Source organism: Cryptomeria japonica, chromosome 11 (assembly GCF_030272615.1).
Source record: "Cryptomeria japonica chromosome 11, Sugi_1.0, whole genome shotgun sequence".
In the NCBI taxonomy this organism is placed as follows: domain Eukaryota; kingdom Viridiplantae; phylum Streptophyta; class Pinopsida; order Cupressales; family Cupressaceae; genus Cryptomeria; species Cryptomeria japonica.
Window position 1 is genome coordinate 184402818 of NC_081415.1, and position 17636 is coordinate 184420453.

The window sequence follows — 17636 nt, forward strand, 5'->3', positions numbered from 1 at the left end:
GTCCATTAGATCGCTGGGTCAGTGGACGTCATTAAAATTGATGGTGTCACAACAAATGCCTTGACTTAAAGGACTTACGCAAATTAAAATCATTCGGGGCAACCATGAATAAAAGTCCCTACGATGATGGGGCCAGTAAACATTCAAGTATAAAGCACATTAATCATAACTTAAGTGACCAAACACATGCTGCAGTAGGTCAACGACAACATATAACAAACAATAGCCATAGCGCAAACAGTTTTTAGGATTTACAACTAGGGCAAGAAAAAACATGACCAGGCAAGGCTAGCAAAACCCTAAAAGTTTGCAAGAGTGCCAACACATCTAATATAAATTGTGGATGGATATTAACATGATTCGCAACTTACCTCAAACATCTTTGTCTTGCCGCAAATGCGTCAGATAGTAACCCTTTTCTATTTCATCCAACAAAAGTCATAAAAAACAATGAATCCAAGTTTCCAACAACAAAAAATCAGAATGAAAATTACCAAATATTTTATTAGTATATTCCGACAAACAAATTCAAATCTCAAAGTACAGTGTAGGTGATATTTGTCAGAACATAGGCTACAGCATTGTTATCAGTCTGCTCATGCTAACACCAATAATAACAATATTAACTTAAAAGTATGGACAACCTGAGAATGTCAAAAACTTTAGATCCAATATTAGTTGACGCAAATCTTATTTCACATAGCATGAATTCTACAAATGCATGCCTGCACCAGAGGTATCCTAAACACTCGAGGTGCCTATGACTAAAGTTCATTGAGGTCCACAAAAAAACAGAGAATTATATTAAAGTGCTTCCCAGCTATTTGCACGAGTATCGTCTATATTTGCCCCTGATAGGAAGAAGTTTTGCAAATGAATCTGATTATTAAAAAAATACTTGATAACATGAAAGTAAACTTCCAAATAATCAATTTCTATATTTGGGAAAAAGAATTTACATTGAAAATACTGAAAATAAAGAAAATAGTGCTAGCTAAGAGCGCAGTTGAACCCACAAGAGCACCAAAAAATGTTTACTCTGTTTGCCATTAAAGCCTCGGAGAAAGCCACTCTTCGTCGACATACAGCGAATAACTTTGCTGTTTAGTTTTTTGCCTTAGTAAAATGAAACAGTAAGATGAGTTGACCTTCACTGCTATACCAAAAATATACAAATTAGCAAATAAAAATGTGAACTGTAAATTCAGCCATTTTGTCTCTCATTTTTCCATTTCAAGTAAATAATAAAATACACACGATTCCCAGGGTAAACAATTGCACTTTCAAGAGATGCACATTAACTTGCAAAACAACTCCCAACTTAAATTAAGACCTGAGACCCAGGATGATCTCAAACAAGAAACTAATCCTGCACTCCTAACTGACAAGAAAACCTCTCATTATTTTTAGTGTGCAACGGAATGCAAGTTCATCAACGGCTGTACCACCCTCTGTAGAGAAAAACTCATCAGCATATGCTTATAAAATCCTTTTCCAAGTTAAATATGAAATAAGAAAAACTTGGCCCAAGCAACAAAAGCAAGAACTTATGATCTCCAACAGACATGGGTTTGCACCTGCAGTGCAAGATTAGGGCTTTAGTGAAATTCCACACCGTGCTTAACACAAGCAATTGAGAGCTGAAAAGGTCTGTCAAATGACCTGTTTCTGCTTCACAAAGTGGAGAATGGGGAAGCATGTATTGCAGAATAAATTTATTTCAATAGCCATTAAATGGGCTTGTGTTTGATCTGCTGCTGCTGGAATTGCCATCTTTTGTCTTGTTCATAACTCCCCTACCAAAGTAATTAGCAATTACAGAAAACCCATCATTTGAATTCCGAACAAGTTGGAAAAATCGATCATGGTCCTTGGCATTCTGTTCTAAGCTCCTCTTCATTTCAAGCAATGTTTTGTTCTGGGGAGCACAAACAGGGCATTCCTTCTCATTGTCACCAAGACAGCGTTGATGAAATGAATGCATGCACATAAAGTGAACCGCTGGAAGATCAAGAGTAAATGTACATCCAGTGCATTTGCTCAATTGGAAAATCCTTGCATTTGTACGGAGTTCCTGTACCTCTTTCCTCATAGCTGCAGTCTCTTCCTGCAGCACAAAATTTTGAGATGGCAACCTTTAAACTAAGGTCTCTTTCAAATACCTGGAAACTCTCTTTCACGTTTTCTTTTTTGTAAATTAATTAACATTACCTAGATACATGATATTAACAAGCATGGAAATTCAGCCAGTTTGAACTGTTACCTGATACTTGTCAATTGATTTCCGATCTTCTTCCACAAGTTTAGATTCTTGTTCTAGCTTTCGTGCAACATAATCCTTAACAACAGAAAGTGTGAGACATGGGTTTTTAGCAAGAATCTGTAAAACAATAATTGGGGGCAAGAGGTCATCCCTTTCAATATACACCAGCACTTCTTTAACTTCTTTTGAACAATCTTCTCCAAGCTCTCCAAAGTACTTGAGTACATCTTCCCACAAAGATGGATCTCCACCCCTGCTCGAATCACCCAGCCTTTTACAACAAGCAATCAGACCTTCATGGTCTGAATCTTGCATATAACAAGAAATAACTTCTTTATACAGTTTCATTTTTTCATATAGAAATAACCGCCCTTGCTTGAATTGATGCATTTCACAAAGAACAACTGCAAGATCCACATCATAGCTTGGATGATCCTCATGAGAAGGCCATGCACTCTTAAGCAAGGCTAATCCTTTGTTCAGTCTTCCTGTACGCTCATCTGTTCCCATGCGTGCCTGTCCATTTTCCATTACTCCTTTCCCTTTATTCCCAATGTTTGACAATGACATAACATTCCTGTTTGAGCGTTGTCCAGAAGTTTCCACACCCTGGACGTTAGATTTGGATAATGATGAGCTAGAAAGATCATCAGACAAGTATAGCTCCAAAAGTGTGTTATGAATTTCAACATGAACAGCTGAATTCTTAACTTTACTGATGTATTTTTCTAGGAAAGTCATGAGATATAAAGGTTGGTCAATAAAAACATTTACAAAATCAATTGGTGAAGGACATTTGCCAGGAAGAAGGTTAACAGAAGAGTCATTGGAAACCGATTCATCATCACCAGAACAAAGCTTCATAAGGATAGCAATAGTCTCATCTGGCTTATGCTCAACAAGAATCTTTCCATATTCCTTCACTGTAACTGCAGCTTGAAATGATTCAAGGCTAGAGATGTACTCTAGAGCCTCATCATAACTGCCAAGATCCTCTAGTAGTATCTTTAAATACCATTCATGCTTCCCAGCTTTTTTTGCAACATACATTGCATGTTCATGATAACCTGCTGCTCGACAAACTTTTACAGCTGTTTCCACATCAAATCGGTGCTCACCTTCACCTTTAATGAACTCATCCAACTTTGCTACATCCTTAAGTTTGGTATAACAATTCAGAAGAAGGGTTGTATGGTCCTTAGAGGCCAAACCTTTCTCATGTAGTTTTTCCAAGTAACTAGTAAGATTATAAATGCGTTGGGCATCAAGAAATTTTTGAATGACATAAGAAGGTTCTAGCTGGCCTATAGTACGAATATACTGTGCCATGGCTTCATCATAGTCTTGTTTCCCATACAAGTGGTCTCCATATTTTCGCAACACTTCTGCTGTGGCTGCTGCATCTGCTTGTTGACTTTGGACAAGATTTATTGCAATAGTATATAAATTCTTTTTATAAAGCATATCCAGTTTACCTTCCATGTCCTTCTCTCCTATGCACAAGACTTTATGGTCACTGGTTAGAAGGATAATATTTCCCCACTCGCAAAGCATATGGGAGACTTCTTCAACTGGTAAACTATAGGCAATCAGACGATTTTTCAGGTCATATATGTTGAAAATGCTGCGATTTGTTCTCTGGTCTGCAATGACAGACAACAAATATCCTCGAAACCATCCAAGTAACTGCTTGACCCCCTCAAAGGCCCAGCAAGGACCTCGCCCATCTACTTCATAAAAATATATGGCCTCAGTCCTCCCAATAACCAATTCCTGCTCAGAAAATAGAAAAATTAATCCTGTTCAAGTCTATTTACTAGCCAATGAAAATGGTTGGACATGTAATAATTGCTTTAACTGCAATAAGAAGAGAAAAATGATTACGAGGAATTCAATTGCTGAAAGTGGATGGAGTACCTGGTTATCACTCATCGTCACACAATTACCTTCACACCCAATCTGATCTAAAACATGCATCCTAGGAGGCTGGTTATGCATGTCAAAGAGGCTCACTGATGTTGTTGTCACAACAAAAAGCTGAAGAGCTGAACCATCAGCTCGAAATCCTAGTCCTGTCACAGGAGATGCATCAACCTGAAGCTTTGTACGCACAATGCGTTCCCGAGCAACATCTCCTCTTATACAATAGATATGACCTGTTTCTAGTCCTATAGAGAGCATTAATATTGGAGGCGCCTCTTCAAAAACTAAAAATGATGTAATCTGCAGGAGGTTGGAAGATAATATTTCAAGACTGAAAATCATGCCAGAGCAGTTACAAACAGTACATAAGCTTCACTGGAATTTTCTACTTTAACTAGCATTTCTGATTCATAAGGACATGGTGCCTTGTTCAACAAAAAATGAACAACAAAGTTATATAACAGACAAATGATGCTAGGTAAGCTCAAAAGAATATAAAAGCTTAACATAAAATAAAAATACACCTTTGCTTCAGGAAATTGGCTGGTGAAAATTCGCACTATTTGTATGCAAGTGGGACCTGTGGTACTTGACCCCTCTGGCTCCATCTTATCCATATCAAAAAACTTAAGTGACATCGCTGACAGTTGAGGTGATGTTGCTTCATCCTCACCAACAGTTACCAACATATTCCGTTGCTGCATGGTTCAAAAGAACAGACAAGACACAACTTCAATGATTGCTTCTATTGAACACTAGAAATTCAAGCAATGCCAGCTACAAGGAATTATTAAATTAAGAGACTTGTTACTTCCAAACAAGAAATTGCATATTGCATGATGAAGATTTTATAAAACAAATGCTTTAAAACTAAAAATAGTCATTTGATCACCAAGACCAGCATAAGTTCAGGAGATGAATAAAACAAAGACTAAAAGTCACCACCACAGCAATTGGACAGTATTCTGAACTAGCAATACTTTATAAGTCACGTAATACTTTCTCACCAAGTTTCGCGCTGATTTCTTCATTTGAAAGATTAAGGCAAGAAAACTTAAGAGAATAAGAGTTTCCTGTTGTTTAGCATGAAAAAAGCCCTCATATCTAGTGCAAGTACAGCAACTGCATGCTCCAGCTATTCATCTCATTGCAGATTTCTAGAGAAAGAATGGGCACATTGAAGAAGACTTAATAGATAAGGAAGGCTCCATGTTGATGATCAAGCAAGACTTCAACGAGTTCACTCACACATTTCCATATTGCAGGCCAAACACGTTTTCTTGTTCTTGAATGCCAGGTATGCTCTGTATTGATTGAAATCTTTGTTAAGGATATCCTCTCGGGTTCATGCAAAGATAAGAAACCATCATGCTGATCCACATATTGAATAATGGAGGGTAATAGAGGTTCTTGTGAAACTCATGCATGGAGTTCCTTTACACGTTTTGATAGTCTAACATGGTGTGCCTGAGCTTCTTCTGTCTCTGTGGCATACGTCGCAGCCATATGAGATGATAATACCTTCTTTTGTTGTAATCTTTGTCAAGCATTGCAAACCCTACCTTTAGATATCAAGAGTTCCACCTTGATACCCATAGAAAGATAAAAATGCAATCTTTCAGTTCTTAAGAAGGGGAAAAATCTTAAAGATCAACAGCAAAAGAGGGCAAAGGAAATCAAAGGTTTAGTGGCAGTCCATGAATCAAGAAAGGGCGGTCCCTTTTTAGAGAAGAAAACAGTCATGATCATGCTAATAATCTGCTATGAAGACAATGAATACATGCACAAGAACAGCTCAAAAGACAAACTGCAAGCAAAAAGAGAGAAGAAGTTAGTGTTGAAGGCATTTTGAAAGAAGAGGGCAATCTATGAAGAGCTGGTTGACTGTATAAAGACAGAGGCCATTGTGCAGTCCTAGTGGCATAAAAGACAGCCATGAAAGTCCTCATACTACAGTAGTCCTATTAAGTGATTTATAAGAATAGGTGTACAGTTCCTTGGTTCATAAACCTTTTTTTGAAGATACTTAAGGATATAGATGAATAACAAATCGAAAATCAATCAATATTCATGAGGAATAACAAAAAGACTGAAAAAACTTGACAGTCCAGCATCATGCACAGTCCAAGGGTAATAGGGTATTGATAACCAAAGAGTCTCAGTCATGAAAATTTTAAAAAGACATTCAATGGAAACAGTGATAACCAGAGTGCAGCCCTGAATATGACTGTGCTACATTGACAGTCAATAAAGGGACTGTCAATAGTTCCTCATTAATAGTAGCCATAAGAGTGCCTGCGATATTGATTTACAAAGAAATAAAGCTCCAAAATGGTTCAGGTTGAGAGACATAAGTTGAAATTACAGGTGGACTGGATAGCATAGGCAGTCAAAGCAAAATGTCATGGTATCATGTGAAGAACATTGCATGGTGATAAGGACAATCCTCATGATGACAGTCCCAATGACCATTTTGAAAGATTTGAGCAAGGGACGGTATTCTACAGGCCTAGGAAAGGTGCACAGAAGGCATAAAGTACATGACAGTCTATGGGTTAGTGGACAGTCAATGACAAGTGAAAGAAGGTCTCAGTCATAGAGGGCACAATGGGGGAGGTTATAACAACGGTGATAGTCTCAGGAGAACCTGTCTATACGTTCAAGAGGGTAAGTGCTATTAAACATGAAAGGACAGTCATTGTGAAGATTGAGTCGTAGCAGTCATGATAGAGACAAACAAGATGTGTACTGCCTAGCTGATGAAGGGTTAAACAAAGTACCCAAGTCCAGTGTTGCTGTCAAGTCAAAGCTATCTACCAACATAATTGCTTAACCTGTAGGCACAACCTCATTATAGCATGGTTACAAATTTTGCATGGCTGTACCCTCTGTGTTTGCTCTCATTTCAGTTTGGTGTTATTGTGTTTTCATTAGTACAGTAATCTAAAGTAGAAACAAGAGGAAAATGATAGTGCCACTACCTAGTAGAGGTGATATTGCAATAGTCTCCTCTTTTTGTTTTTTGGACGAAGTAGCTTAAGGCTATGTGAAATTTTTCCTCGGCTCAGATGACTTAGAAGATCATGATTTAATGAAGAAGAATGAAGCAGAAGGGAGATGAATGGACAGTTGAGATTGAAGATGAATCAAGGGTGGAGATTGAAGAAAGGTAGGGACATGGATTGAGAGGACTAGGTGTGGAGACCAAGAGATTTGCCATAAAGGCATTTCTTGTCTCAACACTCCACAAGGTGCATGGGGAAGGGATCGTCAAGTAGCTTGGGGAAATAAAAAGGAGATTAAATATAAAACAATCCCAAGCTTGGAAGCTCAAAGTGATGATGAATTGTCAACCCTGAATCTGAAATTGGAGATTCAGTTTGACGAGGTATATGTTGGCAGTTGCACGAAGATTGCATTAATGATATGTTATGTTGTCATTGATGTCAATTGGATCAGTAATGATATTGCTGATATTATTGTTATTGTTGATATTATCCGGTAACCGGTAGGAAGAGCTTTGTGGGAGATGTTGTAAACCGGTATGTAAGTTTGTGAGTTGAACCGGTAACCAGTGTATAAGGTTAAACTCTTTCTATACTATCTAACCGGTAAACCCTACCAGTTGTCTTTGTTAAACCCTAACCGATTAAGTTTGCTGAAATGGTTATGATGGTTTATTATTTGATGTTGAGCGGTTATGGCGCGTTTGTTTGTTTGTTTGTTTGTTTGTCTTGGGAATGAGCAAAGTGGATTGCATCTAATGAAAAGCGTGTGATGAGTTACAAGTCCGATGAAGCGGTGATCATGGAGCGGTTGGAATTTTCTTGAAGAATGTGTACAGATTGTTATGTAAATCCAACGGTCACACTTGTACCGACTTGTTTGTAATCTCTATGAGAGAATAAGGTTTTTGTTGTGTTAACGACCTAATTGATTTGTATTTAAGGTCAATGAAGTTGTTTTGTAAAAGGTGTTGGCAGAAATTAGTTGAGTGTGTGGTTGCCTAACCGGAGAATGAATCTGCAGTTTGAGTAAAGGCAGATTGAAACTTAAAAGGATCTGATCAAGCAAATGTAGTGTTATTCAAATAGATCAAGAAAAACCTGTTGTCTTCTAACAATTATAGAAGAATTGAAATCCCTAACCGGGTAAGCTCTAACAAGCTTGGTTACTTCTTAAATCCTCTAACAAGGTGGTCCATTAGCTTGGATTCTTAAATCCTCTATCGAAGTTACTCCTAACAGGGTATTTGTTTTTTATCTTTAATCGGGTGATTCCTAACAAGATCAGTTCTTAACAGGACTTATTGTAAAAGCTTTAACAGGCTTGGCTCCTAACAGGGCGAACTTCAGAAGAGTTCAGATAGCTATCTTGTGAGTCTCATCTCATCATGGTTTTTACCTATTTGGGTTTTCCACGTATAAACATTTGTGTCATGTGGTGAATGTTTTTGTGGTTATGATCTTATTTGTTGATTTGATTAACTACTTAACTATTCTGATAAGGCATGATAACCGCAATCATTGAGAGATGAAGTATGTTGATATATGATTAAGCATTTGGATGTTTACAAGTTGAATGATGTTTACTGTTAAGTTGGTATAACAGTTAACCAATTGATGTTGAGTATTCTTATGAGTATTGATCTTGACAGTGATATTTTGTTGATAAATTTACTTTGTGTGATTGAGATTGAGTTTGGGAAGTTTGTATCAATTTTTCAGTTTACTGATTCACCCCCCCTCTCATAATCTATAAGATACTTATTCTTTTATCATACCATCAATTGGTATCAGAGCATCTCAGGTCCTCTTAAATCTAAAGCCTAACAACTTGAGGAAAAGATCTTGTAGATCATGATGAAGAAGGAAGGTCCGAAGTTCAACAGAGAAAACTATAAGATATGGAGCGATAGAATGAAGATTTACATCAAGAGTTTGGGAAGTCAGTATTGGGATCATGTAGAAACTAAGTATATTGCACCTACTGGAACTCTGACTGATGATCAGAAGAAAGAACAACAAGAAAATCATCAAGCACTGGAGGCTATTATCAGTTCCCTGTCTGATGCTGAATATGTAGATGTTCATGGTCTTGATAAAAACTTGAAGAGATTTATAGCGGTGATGAACATGTTAAGATTGCTAAAGAGGAGAACCTAAAAGGAAAGTTTGATGACATGAGAATGTCCGAAGGTGAGAATATCCAGCAGTATGGTCAAAGGATAAAAGAGATATTTGGTGAAATAAAGAGTGCAGGAGGGAAAGTGGAATATGCCACAGTGATCAGTAAGATACTGAGAACCCTGCTACCGGTCTATGCTATCTGAGTTGCAGCTATTCAGGGGCTGAAGTCCATTGACAAAACTAAGGTAACTCTTGACTCTATCATTAGCCAGCTTACTGCTTTTGAATTAAATAGTTATGATGGTAGTGTACAGAAATCATGGCTCTAACCCATCTGTGAGAAAAAGTAGAGATACTAGTCATGGCTATGAATCTAGATCGGCAGAGATGCTGATGATGAAGACAGCTTAGTGGAGCTTGAAGCATTGTTGGCAAAACGACTGCCTAGAGGCACTAGAAAATACAGAGGTAAACTACCTTTAAAATGTTTTGCTTGCAACAAGATTGGTCATATAGCAGCTAATTGTCCTAATGGTGAAAATGAACACAAGAGAGACAAATTCAAGAAGTATAAGGGTAAAGGCAAGAGAGGTTGTCTTATAGCTATTGACAGTGGTATCACTGATGAAGAATCTAATGATGATGCTAGTAAAGATATTGTGTTTGTAGCAATTAAGGAAGAGATATTAGACCAGAAGGCATTAGTATCCAAGATGGATAACTCTGATGATTGGATCATTGATAGTGGTTGTTCACATCATATGACCGATGAGCGGAGCAAATTTCTTTCCTTGAAAGAATTTGATGGCGGTGTTGTCAGATTTGGCAATAACTCATCCTGTATGGTTAAAGGTAAGGGAGTTATTTCTCTTAGTGGGAAGAGCAGTGCTGACGATGTCTATTGGGTTGAAGGTCTAAAGCACAATCTTCTGAGTGTGGAACAACTTAATGACAAAGGATACTCACTGGAGTTTAGAAATGGTATGTGCAAAATCTTTGACAACAAAGGTGACTTGATTGCAACCGGGAAACAAACCAGAGGTAATCTATTTCATCTTAATCCTAAAGTTAGCAACTGTTTGATTGCAAAGATAGATAATAGCTGACTTTGGCATAGGAGATTTTGTCATATAAACTTTGATAACATTGTTAAAGTGAGCAAATCCAAGACAGTAAGAGGTTTGCCTTAGCTAGACAAACTGGTTAATGCTCTTTGTAAAGAATGTCAGTTAGGAAAGATGACTTCTTCGACTTTCAAGAGCAAGTCCTTCTCAACAGAGCACTTGTTAGATTTGGTTCATACAGATCTATGGACCAATAAGAACAAGAAGCATTCAAGGTGACAGATATTTCATGATCTTCGCTGATGATTGCTCAAGGATGATGTGGGTTACATTCTTGAAGGATAAGAATGAAGCTTTTGGTAAGTTCAAGGCATTCAGGGCCTTAGCTGAGAAAGAGAGTGGCAAAAAGATAAAATGTCTGAGCACAGATCAAGGCGGTGAATCTACTTCCGAGGAGTTCACTAAGTACTGTGATGAGAATGGTATCAAACGGCAGCTTTCTGCACCAAGGACACCACAGCAGAATGGTATCGCAGAGAGGAACAACCGGTCAGTGGTTGAAGTTGCTAGGACAATGTTGATACAAGGAGGTGTAGCGAAAACATTTTGGAAAGAAGCTATAAGTAGAGCTGTCTACACAATGAACCGAGTTCTAGTGAAAAGAGGTAAGGACAAAACCCCTTATGAATATTGGTATGGAAGATCACCTGATGTTAGCTATTTTAAGATATTTGGTAGCAAATGTTTTATTAAGAGAGGTGATTACATTAGCAAATTTGAAGCTAAGAGTGATAAGGCATATTTCTTGGCTATTCCACCAAGAGTAAGGCCTACAAATGCTTCAACAACCGGACATAGAGAATTGTTGAGAGTGTTGATGTTCGAGTAGATGAATGTCCTGAAGTCTCGGAAGGAACCAGTTCAGAGAAAAAGGATGAAGATCCTTGCATTTTGCTTTTGGAACCTGAAACTGTTAAATCGGAAACCGGTAAAGCAAATTCTGATGCACCTGTTCAACCGGAACAAATAAATTCAGAAGAAGATGATAATGAAGAAGCTGAACCTCAAGATGATGATCATGCTATTCCTAGATATGTGAGACTGAACCACAGTCCTGAACAGATTATTGGGGATAAGGATGTTGGAGTACTAACTAGAAGGAGAATAAGAGAGAACTCTTGCATGATCTCCACAATTGAACCAAGAAGTGCTAAGGAGGCATTTGGTGATGATCATTGGGTAAAAGCTATGGAGGAGGAATTGGATCAAATTGAGAAGAACAACACTTGGACCCTGGTACCTCGACTAGTAAATAAGAATGTTATAGGTACTAAATGGGTATACAGAAACAAATTGAATGAAGATGGTGTTGTAGTTCGCAACAAGGCAAGATTAGTCTGTAAAGGTTATGCACAAGAAGAAGGAGAAGATTATGGCGAAACTTTTGCACTAGTAGCAAGACTGGAAGGTGTCAGAACTTTACTTGCATTTGCAGCCCATAAGAAGTTCAAGGTATACGAGATGGATGTTAAGTCTGCATTTTTGAATGGGATATTGGAAGAAGAGGTATACATAGAGCAGCCAAATGGTTATGCTTTGACAGATGAGAAAGACATGGTATGCAGATTGCATAAAGCTTTGTATGGATTAAAGCAGGCACCTAGAGCAAGGTATGAAAGGCTTCATACGCATCTGATGAAGATAGGCTTTGCAAGAACCAGTGATGATAGTAACATTTATCTCAAGTCTGAAGGAGATGAAACACTGGTAAATGAAGTATTTATTGATGTTATCATATTTGGAGGCAATGATGTCATGAGCAACAGTTTTGCAGATGAAATGAAAAATGAGTTTGAAATGTCTTTAGTAGGGGAAATAAAAAAATTCATAGGCTTGCAAATACAGCAAATGAAGAATGGTATTTTCATTACACAACCTAAGTATGTGAAAGAGGTTTTGAAGACTTTTGGCATGAGTGACTATAAACCAGTTGGAACACCAATGGTTGCAGGTTGTAAGTTGTCCAAGGAAGATGAATCTAAGTTTGTTGATGAAAAGGAATATAGGTCAATGATTGGCAAATTACACTATGTTGTTCACAGCAGACCGGATATAGCCCATGTGGTTGGTATAGTTGCAAGATTCCAGAAGAATCCTAAGGAAGCACATCTGATAGCAACCAAGAGAATTTTTAGATATCTGAAAGGTACTGTTGACTATGGATTATGGTATCCATATGGAGGAAACTTTGATTTGAAAGTATACACAGATGCGTATTGGGCAAGAAATGTTGATGACCGGAAAAGTACTACCGATGGAGCATTTTTTCTAGGAGGAAGGCTTGTTTCATGGAGTATTAAAAAGCAGAGTTGTACTTCACAATCTACTGCTGAAGCTGAGTATGTTGGAACTTATATGAATTGCACACAGGCTATTTGGATGAGGCACATTTTGGAAGATTTCAAGATGAAAATCTCATAACCTATAAAGATTTTATGTGATAATACAAGTGCCATAAATATTTCTAAGAATCCTGTTTTGCACGCACGAACCAAGCACATTGAATTGAAGTATCATTTCTTAAGGGAAAAAGTTCAAAGCAAAGATGTTATCTTAGAGCATGTTTCTACCAGGGAGCAGCTTGCAGATATTTTTACCAAACCTCTGCCTAAGACTACATTTGAGTGTCTTAGAAGTCAACTAGGGGTTGTACCCCTTCATGAAGTTAGTTGAGCATGATGCTAATTGCATCAGTCTCTGAATCACTTGCAAAATCTTAGAAGGATTGATGTAGGAGTGGATGTATTCCATAGGGGGAGCATCTAGTTGCAGTATGTTGTTGATGCACAGTGAAAATTTGCAATTACATGTTTTACTTTCAATTTGGCATTGCTGTCAAAGGGGGAGAAGAATTATGTGATTAGGAGAAGAATTATGTGATTGGCAAAGGGAAACCAGCGACAGGTTGAAAACAAATAGAGCATGGTGTATACTTGGTAATGTAAACCAGGATTCCTATTCACCAATCACAGCAGCAATCAGAGGCGTTGATATTTGTATTGCCATCAATGCCAAAGGGGGAGATTGTTGGCATTTGCATGAAGATTGCATTAATGATATGTTATGTTGTCATTGATGTCAATTGAATCGGTAATGATATTGCTGATATTATTGTTATTATTGATATTGTCTAGTAACCGATAGGAAGAGCTTTGTGGAAGATGTTGTAAACCGGTATGTAAGTTTGTGAGTTGAACCGGTAACCGGTGTATAAGCTTAAACCCTTTCTATACTATCTAACTGGTAAACCCTACCAGTTGTCTTTGTTAAACCCTAACCGATTAAGTTTGTTGAAATGGTTATGATGGTTTATTATCTGATGTTGAGCGGTTATGGTGTGTTTGTTTGTTTTTTTGTTTGTTTGTTTGTCTTGGGAATGAGCAAAGTGGATTGCATCTAATGAAAAGCATGTGATGAGTTACAAGTCCGATGAAGCGGTGATCATGGAGCGGTTGGAATTTTCTTGAAGAATGTGTACAGATTGTTATGTAAATCCAACGGTCACACTTGTACCGACCTGTTTGTAATCTCTATGAGAGAATTAGGTTTTTGTTATGTTACCGACCTAATTGATTTGTATTTAAGGTCGATGAAGTTGTTTTGTAAAAAGTGTTGGCAAAAATCAGTTGAGTGTGCGGTTGCCTAACCGGAGAATGAACCTGCAGTTTGAGTAAAGGCAGATTGAAGCTTAAAAGGATCTGATCAAACAAATGTAGTGCTATTCAGACAGATCAAGAAAAACCTGTTGTATTCTAACAATTACAGCAAAATTGAAATCCCCTAACCGGGTAAGCTCTAGCAAGCTTGGTTAATTCTTAAATCCTCTAACAAGGTGGTCCATTAGCTTGGATTCTTAAATCCTCTAACGAGGTTACTCCTAACAGGGTATTTGTTTTTTATCAAGGCATTTGTAAAATCCCTTAACCGGGTGATTCCTAACAGGATCAATTCTTAACAGGACTTATTGTAAAAGCTTTAACAGGCTTGGCTCCTAACAGGGAAAACTTCAGAAGAGTTCAGATAGCTATCTTGTGAGTCTCATCTCACCGTGGTTTTTACCTATTTGGGTTTTCCACGTATAAACATTTGTGTTATGTGGTGAATGTTTTTGTGGTTATGATCTTATTTGTTGATTTGATTAACTACTTAACTATTCTAATAAGGCATGATAACCGGAATTATTGAGAGTTGAAGTATGTTGATATATGATTAAGCATTTGGATGTTTACAAGTTGAATGATGTTTACTGTTAAGTTGGTATAACAGTTAATTGGTTGATGTTGAGTATTCTTATGAGTATTGATCTTGACAGTGATATTTTGTTGATAAGTTTACTTTGTGTGATTGAAATTGAGTTTGGGAAGTTTGTATCAGTTTTTCAGTTTACTGATTCACCCCCCCTCTCAGTAATCTACCGGATACTTATTCTTTCATCATATCATCAGTATAGTTGTTTAAGCAGCTACAGGACACAAAGCAAAAACATGTGGGTGATCTAAAGTTATCGAATCAGGGCAGGAAAATCAAATTAGTTAATTTTGAACACTTTTTTGTGCCCTTTTCAGTTCATGTGGCCTCAACAAGCCTTATTGATCTTGTGACAGCCAATCAGTGCCAAACTTGTTTAGCCTGACAGTAAAAGGGATGACAATGCAAAAAACTTAGTCAAACTCTACCTAAGTGGACTGTTATGAAGAAGAGCAATCAGTTTGGAAGCCATCTTAGGACACACCCGCACACTGACTCTAGTAAAAGTAGGCTTAGGGGTATTATGTGCAGATTTAAAAAAAGAAAAGGCTAGTGATTATAAGGAAGTCTTGATGAATATGCACACTGAAGATATGACAAGGTTTCAACTTTCAACAGTCTAAAGGATGGCTGTCATAGACAATCCAAAGAACAAAACACAGAGATCAAATGTTTGAAAATTTCAAAACAATGAGAAGGTTGCCTTGTTAACTTTTGCTCGTCAACTTTAATCCCTGATCAAGACTGTCAATGTCAAAATGACAAATGGTCAATTATTTTGAGGTCATCTGCAGGGTATAATGAAAAGATGGTGCGTTGCCAAACAGTAGAGAAAAGAGAAGTGCATCATGACAGTCAAATGCTCTATTATGACATACGAATGAATGGCATGGTGTAACAGTAGTAAGGTCTACAAAGAACATGTTGTTTTATCACTCTAAATGACAGTGCCTGTATGAAAATGGCAGGCCATAGTTGTTATTAAAGTGCACATCTCAAGCTATGGAAGGCAGTGATATCATTGAAATTAAGAGACCCGAATCACAGTATAATCAAAAGTATGGGTTTTTGAAAAACACAATGAAAGAGAGGCATGAGAATTAGACTTGAGGTAATGTGACAATGAGCAAAAGATGTGGTCATGAAGCAATGAATATGGTCAACTTAGTAGGTACAGTGACATGGAACAACATGGTTTCAAGTTGGGCAAGGGACATTATTCCACCTGTTAAAGCTATCGAAAGGCAGACATAAAGACAGTCAGGTGAATGACAAATTCTAAAGAGCATAATGACAGTCACAGATGGTGTGAAAAATGTCCATGTGAAAATGAGACTGAAGATAGTCCTAAAAACAGAAATACGAACTATCAAGACACCATGAAGCATTCAGTATATAACATATTTCATGACACCGTTGAGATCAAGGGCAATCATCATGGCTAGTCAATGACAGAAAAAAGTAGTAAACCGTGTCAGAGGCAAAGAGCATCAAAACTAAATATCTTTTGACATAGTAAAAAGCTGCACTGCAACCAAATCTCGAAATTTCATTTTCTATAATCAGGAAAAATTAAAAAATAACCTAAAAATGAACATCTTCAAACACAGTAAAAAGCTGCACTGCACCTAAACCTTCGCAGAATGACCTTAAAGTCCTTCAAATCCTACTTGATAAATTAAATTTAAACCATACTCTGCAAACCCTAAGAATCTTAGAAAGAAACATAGCCATTTTTATAAAAAAATAATCATTAAAAATGATCAAAACCACCTCAAAACTAAACAAATTTAAAGAAAATATGAAATTGCACTACACCTTAAGCTGCTGAATAAAATGAACACTCGTAGTGTGAGCCTGAAAGCTGAAATTGATCTTTAAACCTCGGTCGAGCACGTGTACCATTCCATCACCCGATCCAACCACCATGCGCCCGCGGCCACTCGAACAGCACTCCACATTTTCCTTCAACTCCTCTGCAACAGAAGATCCTGATGCCTTCTCTTCAAAAAACTGAAATTTCCTCCACTGATACATTGTCTTTTTCCTACCCTTTCCACGACGCCTTCTGTAATGAAATTTCGAGCTTATTTTATCCACAGACGCAATTTACTACCTCAATCCCTGAACGCCCTTAAAAAACCTCAATCTGCACCATTTTTTAAGAGAATTGCTAAGGATCTGATTCGATCGACAATCATCTATCGAGATTGCATGGATTTAATCGATCTCATCAGTATATACAAAGAGAGAATATTTTTCTGTAAACCGACTATATGGATTATTCAGGCGTTTCACTGAACTGCAGAAACATCACCTGTCTGGTGCTTTCGTCGAGACTCTACTTTGTTATTTTATTTTATGGCTATTTTTCTTAATCAGAATTAAATTATCATTTTATTTTTTTAAGGAGTGCGATTAGTTTAGCGATTTTTAAATAGATATAGTTAATTAAATAAATGTAAATAATTATTTAATTAATTTAGTTGGATTTATAAATGATAAATATGATAACTAAAAAGGAGGATAGTGCACTTAGGTTTGGAACAATTATGAAGAATAAATGTTGATGTAATATAAAAAATTTAATTATCGAGATACAAAATTTAATGTATATTTTGTGATGAATGGCTAGAGTTTTGTATATGGTCTAAAAAATTCTTTGTGGTCATTCAAATATATTAAGATTAAAGCTAAGCACCATAAAAATAGACAATGGTCATGATGATTATGTAAGAGAAAATTTCAAAAAATGATCACCCTTTGATTTTGCTTTTAAGTTTGATTGTGTCAAGGTGGTGTTTAGAAAACCTTAAAGGAGATGTGAAATCACTAGAAGTAAGTACCCCTAGGTCAACTCCTATTTAGACCAAATTTATGGTTCAAAGCAACATGGACAAACCTGCAAATTGTGTGGTATGATTCTAATGATATATGATTATTTATCCC

General features: G+C 37.1%; 1 protein-coding gene across 1 annotated transcript; it reads right to left on the reverse strand.

Annotated features, from left to right (window-relative positions):
• Window positions 1-1192: 1192 nt before the first annotated feature.
• LOC131859762 (vacuolar protein-sorting-associated protein 11 homolog) lies at window positions 1193-17056 on the reverse strand. Its single transcript, XM_059213799.1, has 5 exons — window positions 16506-17056; window positions 4711-4884; window positions 4181-4486; window positions 2264-4036; window positions 1193-2107 (listed from the first exon to the last, which is right to left on the reverse strand). The coding sequence occupies exons 1-5, from the start codon at window positions 16722-16724 to the stop codon at window positions 1721-1723; spliced, it is 2859 nt and encodes a 952-aa protein (XP_059069782.1). The 5' UTR covers window positions 16725-17056; the 3' UTR covers window positions 1193-1720.
• Window positions 17057-17636: the final 580 nt, after the last annotated feature.